This window comes from Lissotriton vulgaris, chromosome 4_1, assembly GCF_964263255.1.
Source record: "Lissotriton vulgaris chromosome 4_1, aLisVul1.2, whole genome shotgun sequence".
Classification (NCBI taxonomy): Eukaryota; Metazoa; Chordata; class Amphibia; order Caudata; family Salamandridae; genus Lissotriton; species Lissotriton vulgaris.
In genome coordinates, this window is record NC_141691.1 from 991,293,204 (window position 1) to 991,307,490 (window position 14,287).

General features: G+C 44.7%; 1 protein-coding gene across 1 annotated transcript in view; it reads right to left on the reverse strand.

Annotated features, from left to right (window-relative positions):
• Positions 1-7,270: 7,270 nt before the first annotated feature.
• The window catches only part of TUBB6 (tubulin beta 6 class V), a 47,505-nt gene continuing 40,488 nt past the window's right edge, over positions 7,271-14,287 (reverse strand). The window contains exon 4 of the mRNA XM_086965251.1: positions 7,271-8,386. Coding sequence (XP_086821377.1) covers positions 7,323-8,386 — 1,064 coding nt within the window. The 3' untranslated portion in view covers positions 7,271-7,322. The remainder of the gene's footprint in view (positions 8,387-14,287) is intronic.

The window sequence follows — 14,287 nt, forward strand, 5'->3', positions numbered from 1 at the left end:
CTGAACTGCTATTCATGTGTCATTTGTATGTTTTCCCTCATGCAGATGTAATTTAACTGGGGTACTTGCGTTTCTCAGGTACGGGATAGCGCAGAACATGCAGCGTCACAGGATATGTTTGCTGGTTCACAGGCACGCTTTGGCTGCCGGATTATAGGGGTGCAGCGTCCTTGCTAAGCGGAACAGCCCTAGTTCCTGCATAAGGGTGATAAAGCGTTCTGTTCATAGCCATTTGTTGTCACAGGATTATACCACTGTGTTTGTGTTAAAGATTGAATTTTAATAGCACACAGGTGGCGTGTCTGAGGACACCGCTGACTGGCAGCGGTTAACTCCGGGGTATCGCTCCAGGCCTACCAGTGTTCGTTCTTTATGTAATAACAGTGTATGGGCGACGGGCAGTCTTTTTCAGCCTACATTATTCACAGGGTGCACTCAAGGTTCATGTAGGGGCTGTTAAGGTGGGGTCCTTACAGTGGTGCCTTTGTGAGTGACCAGCGCAGCATATTGATTGGTTGTGGTGCCTTTCCTTGGAGTGGGGATGCTTGGTACAAACTTTGGCTGGTCCTGTTGGCGCCTGGGGGCGCTGTGGGGGCCGTGCGCTAGTGCAATTGGTTTTGTTTTATTGCATTGAGTGAAGACTTTGCTGCTTGGCCGAAAGGTCCTTGTGCCACTAGGGTTTATGTAACGTGTACATCGCTCAATGCGCCTCTAAGCACGGAATTGCGCACAAAGGCAGTCTTAAACCATGGTGGACTTATAGTTTCTCGTTGGTCTAATGGGGGTTATTACTGATACCAATATGTCTCCCTCATCTTCAGTGTTTGATTTTGCTCACAAGAAAGTGTCAGTGGCACACTGGGATACCTTAGCAAAGTCGGTATGGGATTCATATGCTGGGTGAGGGACGCCAGCATGGCACACAGCACCAGTCAGTGCAAATGATGGATGGGTCTGCAGGCTATCACCCAATTGGTGTCACGAGTGACCATGTAGTTGGTCATCGTTTCTCTGCCCCCTCCCCTCCCAGCATAAATGCATGTCAGGGGGCCAAGGTGGGACACTCCAGAGAGGTCCACCATCTCTTTAGTTTTGTGGGTTTCGAAGTGGGCAAGAACTGTACCTCTCCCCAATGGGCTTTAAACCGTAGAGGGGTCTTCTGGGACGTGGCATGGCATTCCAGGGGGCCAAGGTGGGGCACTCCAGAGAAGTCCACCTTCTCTTTAGTTTTGTTGGTTTCGAAGTAGGCAGGAACTGTACCTCTCCCCAATGGGCTTTAAACCGTAGAGGGGTCTTCTGGGACGTGGCATGGCATTCCAGGGGGCCAAGGTGGGGCACTCCAGAGAAGTCCACCTTCTCTTTAGTTTTGTTGGTTTCGAAGTAGGCAGTAACTGTACTTCTCCCCCAATGGGCTTTAAACCGTAGAGGGGTCTTCTGGGACGTGGCATGGCATTCCAGGGGGCCAAGGTGGGGCACTCCAGAGAGGTCCACCTTCTCTTTAGTTTTGTTGGTTTCAAAGTAGGCAGGAACTGTACTTCTCCCCAGTGGGCTTTAAACCGTAGATGGGTCTTCTGGGACGTAGCATGGCTGTGTCCGGCTGTCCTTCTGTTTGCTTATATCAATGTGCGGTTCTAATTTAATATTATGCCCGGGTTGCAGGGAGGGAATTTGCACGTTCTTTCACTGTTACCAGAGTCGCCTGTTTGGCACCCGGGTGTATGTCTGGATTGCGGGATTATGGGGGTTATTGGTTTGTGGACGATTTTCAGGGAAGTGGCCCCATTGGCTTGTTCCTGCATGATGTTGGGGCGGGGCTGAGTCATGTGACGCAGTGGAACTTTGCTGCATGGGGTGAATAGTCCTTGGCACAGTCAGTAGTGATGGTTCTGTTTCATCTAGATTTGCAGGAAGCTCTAGAAAGGAGAGGTTACAGGTAAGACTATAGCTGCTTTGGTGGGGGGCTCTGGCGGTGACGTGGCCACCTCCAGAGCTGTGGCGGAGTTACAGGGTGATCTGGAAGCAAATGGGTACAGAAGGGTACCTCTGTGCGGCACCATAGGGGGTGCCGTGTCGGCGCCCTGTTAGTCCTTCGGGCGGCTGGGGGCCTGAACAACTGGGGGGTCTCTATGCTACGCTACGCCCTGAAAGGGGCACGAGTAAGAATGGACCATTTGTCACGTGACCCGGGAAGAGGATCACCAGAAGGGGCAGCACAGATGGGGTTCACCCCAGTGCTGCTTGACTCATCAGGTGGGCAGGCGGCCCAGTTGGTTGCCTGCCCTTGGATCGCCTGTAAGATAACCCACCAATACATAACGGTGTATGTAATAAACCTGCAGCAACTTTACCCAAACAAGAAATGTGTTGTGTGTTTATTAGCATGCATCTTACGTTGGAGGGGTGGGGAAGGCTGCCAATGGAGATACTATGGCTGTGCGTTTAAAAATAGGCAGGGACTGTCGGTTTATGTTTTTTCCCCTCAGTTGTAGATGATCTGCCCGAGCAACATTATTCCTGGTGAATTATTTATAATTTTAAATCGACCGAACTGGCTGATGTTAATTGTAGTGAGCAGATTGCTTCATGTCTCACACTGCCTGTTTTAAAAGTAAAGTTAGGTTCTGTTTATGCAAAGTTAGAAGTAACTGGATAGTTGACTGCGGGGCACGGGGAGGGCCTCTAAAAAAAAGTCTGCATTCAGTGTAAGTGTCTGAACACTGGGCATAAAAGCGTTGGTTACGTGTAAAGTGTTTCTCCTTCATTTGCAATACATGTATCTTGTGGTACGTACATGAAAACCGAGTTTACGTGTCATCATATATTTGTATATGTTGTCAAAGTAGTATCTGTTGATGGATTTCAAAACAAGTATTGGCATAGCCAATAGGTCTAGCTTTTGGGACCTTATAAGTATTTATTTATGCAGCACAATATCCTTGGTGCAACAACATAATGGCTAAACACTTGTAAGGTCCCAAAGGCGAGACCTATTGGCTATGCCAATGCTTGCAGTTTTTTAAGGCTCCTCTGGTTACTGACTCGCCTCCACCCCGCGTCCCATGGGTCACTAACATTTCCCACCCAAGTTACACTCATGGTTTATTCACTTTGTCTTTTAGTACTATGTCATTTATCAACTAAATGCAGCAATTACTGACGAATGGTTAGTTTAAATGTCAAACCCGTTCCAGGACACTCCCGAATTCTGACTGAGTCTGTGGCAATGTGTAACATCCACCAGCCTGCCTCAAAGTATCTGTCACTATCATTCGAAGTATTTTAGGTGCAGTGTTTTCAAGACCGATTGTCCGCATGAAGCACACTAACCATTCTTAGAAGGTGCGGGATCCTCTTATAACCAAAACAGAGCTAGATTTGGCTCTCACTTACTCCCGTTCTCTCATAAATTGAGAGCGATTACCTCTTTTCCATAAATGTAAGCATACACAGCACGCTCCAGACAATCAGCACTTTTGACACACAGAAAGCTTCTGAGACGGACTCTAACTAGGTGTATACACGGTCAAGTATTTTAATGCACCTATCATCCTGATAACCCTGTTCGAACTATAACATTGTGTAGATCAGTGTCTTATGAACATTGCTGTTTGCATTAGTATCTATCGAAAAACACTGTGACCTCCTGTCGCTGTGCATGACACACACAATGTGTGTTGTAGATCAAAATCATAAGGACGAATTACTTACTTTGTTTTTGCTTCATAGGGCACACAACTATGTTTGAATTCACAATTGGGATTCATAAAATGGGAATCATTAACTTGTACAATTTCTATAAATCAGTCTGTTTGTTTTCATTCTTTTATTTCTCAGGGAATAGCAATTCACTTCCCATGTACTAGCGGCTTAAGTTCCAGTAGGGATTGACCCATCTGGCCCCATTGGAGATCGGTACAAAGGGGGGTGGTGATGGATGGAGCATCTGAACCAATCAAATACTCACACCCAGTCAACAGATCTGGGTTTAATCCATCACCATTCTTTAGCCCACTCTGCCACCCCAGTTCAGACATGGCCATATGCAAATCAGTCTGACCCTGTGCCTCATGGGAACAGTCCGGGCAACAAGGAAGGTTCGGGTCCTATCACTGACTGGCTTGGACCACTCCAATGTACCCAACAGATAAAGAGAGACAATCGGGTTTTACTTATTTCAAAATTAGAGACACTCAGCCAACATGTCCTGAGCAGTCAGGAATTTATTTTCAGTTTTTTTCTTTTTTTGGAATTTATGATATATTTACTTTTTTTGTATCGAAGAAAAAGACATTTTGTCAAACAATAAAGAATACATTCAAGAGACAAATGTGCACAATATATACATGTGTTCAAATATGTACATCATCAATATTCAATTTGCAAAAACACCAGAAACACATTACAAGAAATAAATGAATTACATTAATAAAATGCCTAACATTCAATATTTGGAATAGGCCATTTGCTGGTCGACTCAGTTCTGAGAAGGAAGCTCGCCGCTCCATCAGTTCCAACTGAACTTGAACTCTTGGAGCGTACGGCCACACCAATTGAGACTGCGGCCACCCGCCTGACGAAAAGAAATCACGCTTCATGCGAGGCTTCATTCTCCCCGAAAAATACGCTATGATCGCCATTTAAAGTCAGACAACGTGTGCCCATCCGAGGCTGCTGCCCCCATTCACCGCGACCATGAAGTCTAACAGCTACGACCCCACCCAGTCCAAGTCCTGAGGAAAACCCTGAATCGCCGTGTGGTTCGAAACGCGTTGACCCTGAGCCAGGGGTAAAGAGGAAGGGTGCCACCTGGGACAAAAATAATACCATTCTCTCTGTCCCTAGCAGTGCAACCTTACAAACATCCAATCCCTGGCTTAACAAGACTAGCAGGCACTCTCAACGAACTGTGTTGTCCGCCCGTCTTGTGTTCTATTATTTGAAGGACTGGTGCCTATTCCAAATATTGAATGTTAGGCATTTTATTAATGTAATTCATTTATTTCTTGTAATGTGTTTCTGGTGTTTTTGCAAATTGAATATTGATGATGTACATATTTGAACACATGTATATATTGTGCACATTTGTCTCTTGAATGTATGCTTTATTGTTTGACAAATTGTCTTTTCTTCGATACAAAAAAAGTAAATATATCACAAATTCCCAAAAAAGAAAAAAAAAGAAAATAAATTTCTGACCGCTCAGGACATGTTGGCTGAGTGTCTCTAAATTTGAAATAAGTCAAACCTGATTGGACCCTTTATCTGTTTGGTTCATGGGAACAGTCCAGCACCCATTGGAGATCTGGCACATCACGATCCTGAAGAAAGCTGAAAACCTTTCTAGACGCAAGTAGCCTAAAACATGTTGTCCATACTGATAGATGTGAAGGATATATAACTCATCCTTTACACATCTCACTGTTTTTTTTTATCTTACCCGATCCCAGTTTTAGGAAAGAGCTCACTCCTGGAATAGAAGATAATTTTACTTCACTGATCCCACCATGTCTCTACACCTAGAAACTCTTCCTCCTTGTGGAAGAAGGACCCTATGATAAGCTACCGGCTACTAGCAGCATCAGTGGAGATACCATACCGCTGATGGAAATGAGTTGTTGAGGGTCAAAATAATTTTTTTAAGAGACGCCGGTCCCGAGAATGGTATGGTTTCGCTCCCCTTTTAGTCTTTTGTATTGCTATAAAAAGCTGAGTGAACCCTCTTTTCCCGCTTCTCATTCCGGTACATTCATTTCTTTGAACATCGGAACAACAGACGAGGAAATGTAGACTAGCCACCAACAAATACATGAGACAGTGAAAAGAGATCCTTGAGGGTGGGTAATAGGCAACAAGCTGTTGAAAAAGGGCTTTGGTACAAAGGGGATTTCTTTATATGCCAGGATTTAGTTACTACAACCTTTAGATAAACACTTGATAGAATAAAAGGAATAGAGGATGGAGGACCAGCCCAGCTGCTCAGACTACATTATTTTGAGGTTGCACACCTTAAGTCCCAATTGTAGGGCACTTGAGTCCCTGAAAGGAAAACTGAAGTGATGGCCATCTCTGACCGCCAGGCCACAGATTGACACTGCCATAATTAAGGTCAAGGGCGATGCTCATTGGCAGAAACCCCACAGCACAAGATAGGAGTATAAAATTACCTGAGTATTGAGAGCGTTTGTTTAAATTCCATTGTTGCATTTTTCATGCAAGTTACCAAAGTAATTGGTTTTTGGATAGGAAGGTACACTCATTCTTGGTGAGTGAATAAGATGCTCCTGTTTATGATGGGCTGGTTAAGACGCGGAATGGGCAACTTTCACTCCTTTTTTTAAAAAAAATGTTTTAGTATTTACACACGTTTTGGGTTACTTATGGTGGATTGGGGTACTAGTTCGAGTAGCAGGAGTTGTGCTAGTTAATGCTCCAACTCCAAAGAATGAGATCTTCCAACTGTGCACTTCAGTACAACGCTATAATGTTCTGTCTTAAAGACTGATATGCCATTGCTTAAAAGAACGCGTGTCTGTTTACAGATTACAAGAGTTTAGAAGCCAAACTAATTGCTGGGTCATCACACAGTGAAACATGGCTGGACAGGCAACGTACGTATGTGTAAGGGTGGGAGTAAAAAAAAAAATCCTTGCTGCGTGGGGGAAATTAATGAGAAATAACTTCTCGATCCATTCTAAATCCCATTTAACATTTAACAATGCTATGAATTGCATACCATAAAGAAGTATTGGTATTTATTTCATAGCCATACTCTTTGAAGAGACAAAATCTGATTTTCTTCCCCCAAACCATAATCTATTTTCGTTCATACCTAAAAGTTCACTTTAAAGTCTGCTTCATCCATATAAGTTTTGCCTGCAATCTAACATATACTTTCTTGCCTATATGAGAAAACAATGATTCGGTTTTTTTATGTTTGTACAGAGCAGTTTTTTAAATCCAGATTGCCTGTGGATAAATTCTTAAACAGTATATGAATAATCCACCTTTGATTGCAAGTTGCCGCCCCTAACTACCAGTGTTTGAAAGGATGCCTTCCAAAAAAAGAGGCAAACCATTAGACTTTTTTTTTTATTATGAATAAAGTAGCTTCTCAAAAATTCACTACTGCACATATTGCTTTAAATCGCTCAAAGCCTTGTATTGCCCTTCACAGTTTGACTAAAACACAGTGTTCTGCTTTGAAGCAAATTACTTAGCTAACGGCATCCTTTGATTGAGTTCATCAAAACATCACAATTTTTCAATTCTATTTTTGTTCATAAAGATGGCCTTGTATAGTTCTTTTATAGAAAGGGTGTTCTTTATTCAGCAATTTCTTCTTCATCCTCTTCAAACTGTTCCTCCCCATCATTGGCAGTTGCTTCTTGGTACTGCTGGTATTCTGAAACCAAATCGTTCATGTTGCTTTCAGCTTCTGTGAACTCCATCTCATCCATCCCTTCCCCGGTGAACCAGTGGAGAAAGGCCTTCCTTCTAAACATAGCAGAGAACTGCTCTGATATCCTCTTGAAGAGCTCTTGGATGGCTGTGCTGTTTCCAATGAAGGTGCCAGCCATCTTGAGGCCACGAGGTGGGATGTCGCATACTGCTACTTTGACGTTGTTCGGGATCCATTCCACAAAATAGCTGCTGTTCTTGTTTTGAATGGCAAGCATCTGCTCATCTACCTCTTTCATTGACATGGGTCCACGGAACACTGTGGCCACTGTTAGGTAACGTCCATGCCTTGGGTCACAGGCCGCCATCATGTTTTTGGCATCAAACATCTGTTGGGTGAGCTCTGGAACAGTAAGTGCCTGATACTGCTGGCTTCCTCGAGCTGTCAGAGGTGCAAAGCCAGGCATGAAGAAGTGAAGGCGGGGGAATGGAACCATATTTACTGCTAATTTTCGAAGATCAGCATTGAGTTGGCCAGGGAATCTCAACGATGTGGTGACCCCGCTCATCGTTGCAGACACCAAGTGGTTCAGATCTCCGTAGGTTGGGGTTGTAAGCTTTAAAGTACGGAAGCAAATATCATATAACGCTTCATTATCAATGCAGTAGGTTTCATCAGTGTTTTCCACCAACTGGTGAACAGACAGGGTGGCATTGTAAGGTTCCACTACTGTGTCTGAGACCTTGGGAGATGGCATGACACTGAAGGTATTCATTATCCTATCAGGGTACTCCTCTCTGATTTTGCTGATGAGCAGCGTTCCCATACCGGAACCAGTTCCACCTCCAAGCGAATGAGTGAGCTGGAATCCCTGCAGACAGTCGCAATGTTCACTTTCTTTTCTTATCACGTCTATGATTGAATCGACAAGCTCTGCGCCTTCCGTATAATGACCTTTCGCCCAGTTATTTCCTGCACCAGTTTGCCCTGCAGGTGGAAAAGGAAAAGCATAAGGTTACTCAAGTCTATTATTAAATGCAACAGAACCACAGCTTGCATATAAATGGCAATGCACTGCATGGCTATAGCTTTGCTGGGCAGCTAACAATTAATTCAGCACAGTTAAAACACTCGTCTGCCCAAAAGTTGAAATCATCCATCATGAAGAAAGCTGTGAGAGATGGCATTAAATGTGTGATATAGTCTGCTAGGGAGCATGCAAAATCCACGCGGTCTCCAGAAAGCACACGTTGCTGTCGCTGTATTGGGCGCAGAAGGGCAACTACTTTCTGAGATGATGCGCCCCTTTTTAAAAAAAAAAATAAAGCAGGATGCCATCCCACACAGTGAAGTCAGTAAATGACTGGAGTGGACTGACCTACTGCCCCATGGTGTACGTTGTAGTGTGCACAAGAAACATTTGAGTGAGTGGCACTCGCCAATAGCCTTCATATGTGGGTATCAAGTGAAACACAACTCAGTACCACCTCCCCGCTTCATTCTGGTCCATCTTGGCAATATTGCAGGTCGTGTCAGCGACAAAAAGCTTCAACAACTATTCACTTCTTCCAATATTTGATTTTCTTTGCCCAGACATCTTTGTTTCATTTTTCATCGCTCGCACCAAAAGGAGAGGACACTTGCCGTAACATGCCATTTGTTGGACAGTTAAGAAGACACTAGTCTTTGAATGTTATGCTACAAATGAGTGAGATACAAAAACAAAACGTGTAGGGTAGTGGAAGAAAACGAGTTCCAGAGCCCCCTTTGGTGTCTTGATTATGGTACGTTAATGGCTGGAAAGACACCTGGATGAGTCAATCTCCCTCCTAGACTGAAAGGCAGCCCAGTATTCAGATACTTTGTAGCGTGGAGGCTCCTATTTGTCTTTTCATACGATCTGGGCCAATAAACTACCTCTGTGTCCTTGGCTGGCACATTCTGAATGTTTTGGGACAATTGAGACCAAACTGGTTATTTCACAGCACATTGTTTCAAATATAGTGGATGAATAGACGTAGGGTAGGTTTTAGAGGCAGCTCTGAAGAGGAACTACTGAAACACAATTCACAGTCTGCCACACTACCAGACATACACGTTTCCTCCAAGGGAACACTCTTCTGAGAAAATTGTGTGCCACATTGGAAACAGCAGGCAAATAGATTTGTGCCTCAAGAGAACCAGTGCTTCTTTGGACCAGTAAATCCCAGTATAAGGAAAAGTCAATCAAAAATCCCCTACCAAGAAAAATGACTCAAATGTAAAATACTCTGCCAGCATACAAAGCCTGTCACTGTTTCTTCTGGCATGCAGACCATCACAACTGAGCCAGAAAAATAAAACTCATTCAAAACTAATGTCATTATCTGTGCTCACTTAGCATGTAAAAATCTGGCAGCCTCTGCAGACCCTGTCTACCCCCACTCCTACTTCCTCAGCCACGCTCCAGGGCATCCAAGCTTGCACACAATCATAGCCTGTGAGAAATACTGGTCTTTAATGGCTTTTTCTACCAGTTATGCTCCTTTGTGAAGACAACTACAATCTCTGTGTTGTAACTCTTACCACGACAGGTGATTTACGACAGAAATAACCACTGCACTACTTATAATAAACACGCAAGTGGCCGCCATCTAGCAAAGATTAGGAGGGGAAGTCCATAAGGTCATTCATATTGTACCTCATCACTAAAGATTGTAATATTAAAGAACAATCAAGAAATACATGCAAAATAGGCGCCAGTTGACTCAGTACGCATTACGGCAGTTCACAATCTTGGGAAGTAGCCCTAAGCCCAGCCTGTCCATGCTATACCTTACTTCTGCTACATGGCTCGTCTTACAGGGCAAAGGCAATTATTAGCGATTGTAATGCAGATATTCGCTCTCCACCACTCAGTTCTGTCATTTTTAGGTTTCGACTGAAAAGCTGCGCAAGCAGCTTTTGTGCAGGAGAAATCTGATGATTACAGTATGTTGCTGGGAATCCCGCCCTCTGTTCCATTGGCTAGCACCATAAATGGAGGCTAGCCATTGGAACAGAGAGGCGTCCGTCATGGCCGGACCAGATTCGGGGGCGTTCCCGAGAATTTTTGGCTTTTGGCTACGTCATGCTACGTCAGCCAAAAGCCGGGAACGCCCCCGAATCTGGTCCGGCCGGGCCGCAAGCTTTACGTGTGATTGAACGACAGATGTGTGCATGGGCCTCTAAGAGAAGAATCTTTGCAAGAGCTTGGTCACCCCTTGCCAGTCTTCTGAAAGCTGAATGTACCTTGGGGAGATGCTGCCCTCAAGACAGTGGTGAAATGCTTCTCATGCGTCAGCCTGTTTACAACTTTGCTCGTTGAAGGTCGCACGCATCCGAGGCTTCTGGTACCTGCAGCCGGGAGGAAGCGGGGCAGCCACAGGCATCTTATTGCAGGACGTGCGGCTGTTTACTGCCAATTAAGCACCTTTAACAGGGGAGGGTTCTGTCTGCTGCGGGAGAGCCATTGTCCCAGGCAGACGGCCGGTGCGGCCTCAAAGGGCAGAGGCCGTCCCTGCCGCGTTGGAAGCACGCTGCATCCCTGGCATTGGGGCGGCTAATTGTCAATAAACACCCGTACACTGACCCTGTGTGTTTTACACCCCCTTTCTGTTCTTTCTTTTGTCGTGGCTCGTCGTGTTTTTTACTGCATTGTTCTCCAATCTACTTTTTAATTCATTTATTATTCTTAAAAGTGTGCGTCTTTATTTAGCTCCGGCCAGACTCCATGTCTGGTTCTGGTCCTTCTTCGAGGTTCGTGTGTCACTTTGCACCTGGCAGTCTTGCCCTCCGCTCTTCTACCCGACCATGTGTTTGCTTTTGGAATTAGGGGTTGGGGTTTCTTTCACAAGAAATTAAACAGTCCTTGCACACCAACAGTCACGAAGAAATTTGGGGGGGGGGGGCTGGGTCACTTTACAAGTCTCTGACGCAATCTCACTTGTGCGTTCATGTCAACAAATTTGTGTGCGTCCGAGGTCCGAGTAAAGAAGGTACTTCATCGGCTGCCGCAGGTATGGTGACTCCCGGTCATATTGCATGGGAGAAAGGTGGAAAAAAGGTGACACAGGAGACTTGCTGGTTCAGGAAATATCCAAACCTGCTATGTAGGACTATTGTGGTGGGCCCTTGCATGGAGTGATTTAATGGGCCGCCCTTTAAGAGCTTCATAAAGACCCGCGTGGCATTTTGTAGTCTTCCGGAGTTCTGGAAAAAGCCTGGGAGTTTGCTCTAGTGGTAATCAGGGCAGAGTGCTCAGGGGAGCACATTTGAATGCCTGTCTCCTCTAAGTGCAGGAGGGCGCAGGTGCCCCCACCCCCGCGTGTGTGGAAACCACAGCCCACATCAGAGCCTGTCACACGTGAGGAACAGCGGAGGAGCCGCACTCCATATATGGTAACCGGAAGCTTGCACTACCGCAGCATCCCGAGGTGGCGCATGTGTGATGTGTGTACAATCTATTGCACTGAGAGCGTGCTCACTAAACGCTCTACATGGGGTTTTAACTATGTAACACCGACGACATAGTGACACGCCAAGACCTATACATGACATGTGGGTACAATCAGGTGCATTGAGAGGAGACCTAGTCAAGTCACTGCCGTGCACTGCGTATGAGATGCATGTGTGTACCTCCACCTGCACCCCCGAAAAGAGGGTATGGTCCACCACAGGCACACAGACATACACAGATCAAGTGCAACTATCTTGTAAGCGAGTACATGCACACACTCTGCATATGAAAAATGCACCCGGTAGTAAAACTGCGCACTGGATATAATCACTGACAGGCAGGCACACATATAAAATATGTATGCAGTTCATTGCACAGTGTGTGCATGTTACATATGAGATGTGTGTGCAGGCGGTGACCGCAATACACAAAAAAATCATAATACTTGACAATGTCTGCTAAAAGTCCATCAGGCCCAGCTCCAAATTGCAAAGCTATACACATTTGTACAGCGCATACTACAATCGGAAAGGTCTCTAAGCGCTAAAAACCAATTCAGTGTCACTCAATTTATTGTAACCGAAGGAAGGAAGAATGTGTCAGTGTTTGAACTTCTGAGTCTGAACCCCAAATATCTGCAGCAGGTGCTCTGATCCACTAAGGTACTCAAAGCATGCACTAAGTTACATTTCATGAAATGCTCCTAACTGCAACACATACAAAATGGCTGTATTCACTTTTATTTCGGCGGATCCACTCTGTTATGTGCTAGAGAGTAGATGACAAACGACACCAAAACTCTGGCGAATAAATACAGTTTGCTCCTAAATGGGAGGCAGCACGCAGCAGCCCTCTTTCTTCCCTGCACGCATGGAAGTAGCCCGAGGTGTGAGGGTGGATTCCTGAACCTAGTATTCGGTGTCAGCACGAGGCATGTGGGGACACGAGCCCTGAACATGCCTTCACAAGCGAGCGCTGCGAGCCGGTGATGCAGGCTCAGAGGCACTTGGCAGGTGCACTGTGCTCAGCAGGTGCCCGGGCCTGCACGTGCTCCAACTACACGGCTCAGAATCAGGTAGATTTGCCGAAATCAGTGTCACTTTAATGTGCGGCCCTGGCAGCTTTGGGCAGAGACTTTAAACGAACCATTAGCAGCCATTGGATACCAGTATCATTCATTAAAACAATTAAAAAGATGTACAATATTTTTCTATTAAAAAAAAAAACCATATTTGTGGCTATTTTTTTTCAAACTCTTCCTAGCGACGCTTTGAGCACAGAAAGCAGGATCAAAAGCCATTTCTGAGCGTGAGAGTGCGAACTTCCGGTAACGGTATGTTTTGTGCTTATGTAGTAATAATACATATCAAATGTGTATCTTCAAATGTATACACTGACTTGGCTTAGTATATTTTCCCTAATATATATTTTATGTATGTGTTTTCCTTCACTGTCTAGGAAATATATGTAAGAATGCGAAACAATTGGAGTATGATCTGGGGAGGTAAGCGGATAGAAGTGCGCAGGGGGATGCTTATCGGCGCTAAGCAAACCATTCATGCACTTAAGTAAATAATATACACTCACGTGTGTGTATAAAAGTATAGGTGCGTGTGTGTGTCTAAGGTCAGATAAAATACACACGTCCTAGAATAAATAAATATGTACACGTAAACATACACATTAAACACACGCATTATAGTTTACACGTTAGTACGTAACATTAATGAATATACATAATTTGCTGTTTTGAGAGTCTGTATTTAATGACTACATAGCTTGGGTTGGTTGGAAACACGTCTGAAATTAACCAACAAGTTGGGAACAAGGGTGGACTTTTTCACCGTAGGGGTAATCTAGCTCATTTTTAGGTATCTAGCAACGACAACTCGGGCGAGTGTGCATTGATCAGACACCAGACATTTTTGAAGATGTGAAGACTTGACTTGATAGTAGTAGGAATAAGTTCTTGTTACTAGCTACTGGGTTTGAGTTTTTTTTTTAAACTTGGGCTGGGTCGCCTGGGAAGGTGGGATTTTTGTTGATTAGTATTCATGCTGATATATACTATTGACCTATCCATTTAACCTTCACACACCACCGGCAGAGGGCCACTTGAAACCAGATTTCTCCTGGTGCTTTAAGAAGAGTTTTGCTTTGAGTGCTCCTGTTAAACTATTGGACATTGATTGACAGGTACCGTAAGGGCTGTGAGAGCTGTGAGAGCTGTGTGGGCTGTGAGAGCTGTGTGGGCTGTGAGAGCTGTGTGTGCTGTGTGGGCTGTGAGAGCTGTGTGGCAATGTAAATAGCAATTCCATTTATTTATAAGTAAAAAAAAACAATTTTTAAAAATGTCATGAGCAATGCCAATAGCTCTAACTTTTCCAAAGGCGAAACCATTGCATTGTAAA